This window comes from Vigna radiata, chromosome 7 (assembly GCF_000741045.1).
Source record: "Vigna radiata var. radiata cultivar VC1973A chromosome 7, Vradiata_ver6, whole genome shotgun sequence".
Taxonomy (NCBI): Eukaryota; Viridiplantae; Streptophyta; class Magnoliopsida; order Fabales; family Fabaceae; genus Vigna; species Vigna radiata.
In genome coordinates this window covers 28,233,208-28,239,136 of record NC_028357.1, presented here as the reverse complement: position 1 = coordinate 28,239,136, position 5,929 = coordinate 28,233,208, and the positions used below count along the sequence as shown (strand labels likewise).

At 31.3% G+C, this 5,929-nt stretch overlaps 1 protein-coding gene across 1 annotated transcript in view; it reads right to left on the bottom strand.

Moving 5' to 3' along the window:
• Positions 1 to 335: 335 nt before the first annotated feature.
• LOC106769268 (solanesyl diphosphate synthase 3, chloroplastic/mitochondrial) overlaps positions 336 to 5,929 on the bottom strand; it is an 11,395-nt gene continuing 5,801 nt past the window's right edge. The window contains exons 6-12 of the mRNA XM_014654812.2: positions 3,691 to 3,777; positions 3,480 to 3,551; positions 3,263 to 3,348; positions 2,897 to 3,029; positions 2,165 to 2,254; positions 1,265 to 1,363; positions 336 to 777 (exon numbers count right to left, since the gene is read on the bottom strand). Coding sequence (XP_014510298.1) covers positions 598 to 777; positions 1,265 to 1,363; positions 2,165 to 2,254; positions 2,897 to 3,029; positions 3,263 to 3,348; positions 3,480 to 3,551; positions 3,691 to 3,777 — 747 coding nt within the window. The 3' untranslated portion in view covers positions 336 to 597. The remainder of the gene's footprint in view (positions 778 to 1,264; positions 1,364 to 2,164; positions 2,255 to 2,896; positions 3,030 to 3,262; positions 3,349 to 3,479; positions 3,552 to 3,690; positions 3,778 to 5,929) is intronic.

Here is a 5,929-nt window from a genome sequence, read left to right as displayed (position 1 = left end):
AACGATTAACTCTATTTATAATGAAATAAATATTTCCTTCCAAGATATTAAGTCTACAAAATATTATGTTGATTCATTCTTCTTCCAATGCTAATTATTAGTATATGTTTATAGTTCTCTAGCAATATAAATACAATAAATATTAATGCATAAAACATAATTACTTGTTATTGTGGAAATTACGTTAACAGATATGTATATTTATGATTAATAATTTTAAATGAATCTTTAAAAATTAAATTTATTTTAAATTTGTTGAAAAGTATTATTAATTTTAAAAAAATGTCTATTTTTTCATATTATAATTATAATATTTAAAATTTACAAGACGTAAATTTATGAATAATGAGTCTATACAGTTGTTCCATGCTCGGAATAAACTGGCAAAACTTACCAAAGGTCATTATTGTGATAGAAACAATTAAGATAATTTAATCTAAACAATTAAGGCCATTAATCCTAGAAACACCTTATTTCCCCCACAAATTGGGCTCAGGGGAACAATTATAGAAAAGACAAGTGTTGGTTTTGAATTACCAAATATTTTTTCCTTTAACTACCCACATAAAAGAAAAAACAAATCCTTGAATTTTGCTTTCACTTTGTTCGTGTAATGACTCTGTGAGTTAGATCTATTAGGGCTTTCCTTGATTTTCTTACTTCCTCGTCGTCACTGTCGGGTAAGGAATCAATTGCTGCTGCTGCAAGGTTAGCATGCTGCACGGCTAGTTCCCTTGTTCTCTGTATACCTCGGCTCTTCCCTAAATAGTCCAAAGCCTACAAAACCAATATTGCAAATACAAAAATATGTGAACTGCAAAATATTAAGCTAGTCTGATGTGGATTTTGTGCACCACGAGTTTGGTTTGGAGGATAGATGAAAAGGGTTTAATTCAATCATAGTTGTAGGTTACCGTGAAGGATCCTCATATTTGCATTCCTGAACTTTGAAAGTAACTATGGTACGAAAACTAAAACTAAACAAAACACAGTAATTATGGATTTTGTTGAACTTAATAAAAGCAGGGAAAATCAACCTCAGTTTTTCTCCTACTGCAATCTAAAAGTAGGAGACTACGGGACTGTCAGAGAGGCCATCAATGATCATCAAACTAAAAGCGTTGAAATGACAAAACCAATTGCAATCACTTAAATGACAGATTCACGGAAGTTATCTGATCTAAACATGGTTATTTCTTTTGTTTAGAGGCACAAGAAGTAATTATGCAGAATAAACGCAGCCATGAAACATAATTTAACTTACAAGCTCAATATTGGCAGGGTTTTCAAAGCCCTCGTCAACAATTGCACGCAACTGTGGGAACTCCTCCATCGCAAACAGTATGGGAGCTGTAACAATTCCCTGTATTCATTTTTTGGACACTTAGTCATTCAGCAGGTAAAACAAAACACGACAGGTCTTACGAAAAATAAAAGGCAAAGCAAACCATAAAGTAATAATAAAATATTTTCTTCTAAATGGCACCCAACCCAACATAGGTTTGTTGGCATTGAAATTTAATATCAGTGTAAAAATAAATATTTGTATGTTGTCAAAACAGGATCAAGAAATAAGCACAATAACACATGTTTACGGATATTAAATGAAATGTTTCAAGTCATATAATTTTTTGTTTAAATGGCCTTTTAATCCTCTCGAGCATTTCTATGTGTGAGTTCTCCCACAATTGAAAGTATGCAAATTGGATCCTTCAAGTATTGCGTTTATATGAATTTGATCCCTCCATCAGTCTTCCATTAAACTTTTCCCAGATTTTATTGGCCTTTTGCTAGATGTATATGCTAACGTGACTCAATTACATTAACGGTTTCTCACGATTGCAATACCGAAGAGACAAAACATGCAATTAAGTGACAATAGCATGTGTCAAGCAACACATTAATTGTCACGTCAACAAAATTTATTTAATATTTAATGGAAGACAGATAGAGGAACAAAATCATACTTTTACGATACTCGAACGCTCTAATTCATGCATTAGGAAGCCAAGGAATCAAAATTGCACTTTTGCCGAATCCGAGAGACTAAAAGTGAAATTAAGCCTACTTTCTTTTTATTCTCTCTCATTTGGTAAGATTTTTTTAAACATGAATAAAATTCAAAAGTAGATGAAATTTAAAATGATATAAATTATGAAATTACATGTTGAATGTCCGATAAAGAACCCTTTCCAAGTGATGCAGAGGTGCCAGTAAAATCAAGAACATCATCAATCAATTGAAATGCCAAACCCTGCAAAACAGTGCAGAGGGTAATAAGTCTCCAGTAAATCATAAACGGTAACATATGCATAACATGTACAGACAGGAACATACATAGCAACCAAATGTCGCCAGATTGGTGGATTGGCACAACAAAATTTATAGTTTTCCAATAATTTAAAATAAAAAAGTTTGTAATCTATACTATGTTTAATCTTTAAAATATAACATTCTTAGGAATGAAATGTGTTTAGCTGATTCCAACAAAATTGTTTCCAATGGGAGATATGGGAATCTAACTTTTTCGAGTTAAAAAAACAGTTTCATTGCAGTAAAAATAACACAATACAATACTCTCATCAGATAATTTAATATATTAAATAACTTTTAGGGCAAAAACAGGATGTTACTCTTTGATTAGCAAGACTCCTATGTCTGTGTGTATTAAGAATATTCATGACCGACTGAACATATTTTAGTAACTCTTAGGAACCATATTTTGGGGATTCATAATTTCCAGTGGCATGAAAAAATTTTCCCAGTACCAGACGTTTCAGTAGTTCCATTAATTTTATCATGCAAAACCTTCAACTATTAATAATCAAACAAACTATTTACTATGTAAGGTATCATACTTCAAAGTATAAATCCATGAAAAATTGAATATACAAACCAGATTTTTTCCATACTCAAAAGCAAGAATTGCAACTTCTGTTGTTTGCCCTGCAAGGATGGCTATTGCCTTGCAACTATTTGATATTAAAGATGCAGTCTTGTAGTAGGTCTTTTGCATATAATACTCCATGCTGAAAACATTAACAATTATAAGAAACCATTCTAACCATATATCGGTGCCTTACATGCCCACATTCTGACGAATTAAGACTGATCTATAAATACATGTTTTGGCAAAGGAAAATCAACGAATTTTATAAAGAAAACATTAACTACTGATAGGATATAAAAATCTACAAAAATAAGGTTAACCTTCCAGCAAAGAAAATGCATACATACATGACAGAAAAGGACTCAAGCATACCTACACTGTTGATCAGATGTTGTAGTCATTTGCATGGTCTCCCCAGTGACAAGATGCTCTACGACTTTTGCCAATAAAGATACAACCTACAGGGATGCATTCCTTACCATAGGCGGATGACAGAAAAATAATCGGGTGCCCCCATCAAGGAAACTAGATACATCACACATCTTTACAGTTTTGTATGTATAAACAGCATATCACCCCTTTAACTTACCTCAGTGTTTTTCAAAGAGGCAAGAGCAACACAAGCCCGAGAAAGAAGAAAATCTCCAGCCAATACTGCCAACTGCATAGAAAAAGAAAGAAAAAAAAAATAAGCAACCTACGCCCACCACTTGACAGTATGTGTATAGAAAATATAACCAAACAATACTGCACCAATGGCATATAATATGCTGGCAAACGGAACACAACTTTATATATACCTTATTGCCCATTACAAAATTCAAGGAACCAATACCACGTCTGGTATCAGCATCATCCAATACATCATCGTGAAGAAGACTAGCCACCTGTGATGACACCATGTAAACATTATTTGTAATAATGATAAAAAAATATTCTTACAACAGTATAAAGAGGGACTTTAACCATACAACCACCCACTTGGTTGTATTTATACATGACCCATTCCGGACTAAAACTGAGGCGTTAAGTTTTCAGATTTGGACATTTGCATATGACCCAAAATAAAACTGAATACGCTTGTTACTTTATTGGAATTGAAAATAAACTCAACCTAACTCAGCCTCAAAAACTAACTCAAGAGGAAAAGATTGTATAGTAATTATAACAGGTACTTTACCCGATGCAAATAATAATAACAATAAGTAGCTATCACTTCTACGACCAAATACAGAATACAAAATTAATATAATTAGAATTTAAGTGGGAAGATATTAATATCACAAAAATGTGTATAAAAAAATAGCTCTCTCTACTTCAGAAGAATCTTTCTCGTATGCGCAAGGACAAGGAAACACAAGTTTGGTCAAAAATTTAATTTCCAAAAATCTTAAAGGTCATGCACAGTGGCTACAAGGGTTTATCAAAATGATATTTTTCAAACAAACAAAAGAAAAATAAACTAGAAAGCACAAACAAATAAAAAAAACTGCAGAAACTCAAGGCAAAATTTGCAAGAGTTGTTCAGTTTTTTTTCTTGTCTGGATATTCCCTTTCCATAGAAACAACTATTAGAATATTTATACCCTATTTATCATCATTATATTATGTCTAGGGCTATCCTATTTATCATCATTATATTATGTCTAGAGTTATCCTATTTATCATGATTATAGTGTCTAGGGTTATCCTATTTATTATGATTATATTGTGTCTAGGGTTACTTTATTTATCATGATTATATTGTGTCTAGGATTACTCTAATCATCATGATTATAGTGTGTTTAGGATTACCTAATTATCATGTAGTCTTGTATTAATTTATTTTTATAAATAAAAAATTATGAGAAGGATCAATCAAGCCCTCTAGTATTATTTTACAGTTTAATTCTCAAATACAACAATTAAGTCTCACCTCTTTGAATAAAAATGAAAAAAAAAAAAATCTTATCTCACATGCTGAGTAAGCTTTATCAAAACAAATTTTCAATAAATACATTTAACGTAAGATTTTTCTTAACAGTTTCTCCTTGAGTTTTCATCCGTCTTCCACAGTTGGTCTTCTGCAGCATCTATTTGTCTTCTGGAATGTTTTTCCTCAATATATGCCATTCCAGATTCATTCATTTTCCCTTTTCTTTATCATATGATTCCCTTACAAATCTTCTACCACAACCATAACCACAAATAAGACTGAATACGCTTGTTACTTTATTGGAATTGAGAATAAACTCAGCCTCGAAAACTAACTCAAGAGGAGAAGATTGTATAGTAATTATAACATGTACTTTACCGAATGCAACTGATATGGTATCTTAAACATAATAATAACAAACCTTATTTGACAAAGCACGTCAACCAGTGCATTTAATATAACACCTTATTCTCATTTTCATATACAGAATTTTTTTAGTTTGTTAATATGACTAAACATAAAAGTAGCTATCACTTCTGCGACCAAATACAGAATACAAAATTAATATAATTAGAATTTAAGTTAGAAGATATTAATATCACAAAACTGGAGTGGTATAAAAAATAAATAGCTCTCTCAGATATATATGCGCAAGAGCAAGGAAACACAAGTTTGGTCAAAAATTTAATTTCCAAAAATCTTAAAGGTCATGCACAGTGGCTACAAGGGTTTATCAAAATGATATTTTTCAAACAAACAAAAGGAAAAATAAACTAGAAAGCACAAACAAATAAAAAAAGAACTACAGATACCCAAGGCAAAATTTGCAATAGTGTTGTTTAGTCTTTTTTCTTGTCTGGATATACCCTTTCCATATAAACAACGGTTAGAATATTTATCCTATTCATCGTCATTATATTTGTGTCTAGGATTATTCTATTTATCATGATTATATTGTGTCTAGGGTATGATTATATTGTGTCTAGGATTACCCTATTTATCATGATTATATTGTGTCTAGGGTTACCTTATTTATCATGATTATATTGTGTCTAGGGTTACTCTAATCATCATGATTATATTGTGTCTAGAGTTACCCTATTTATCATGATTATATTGTGTCT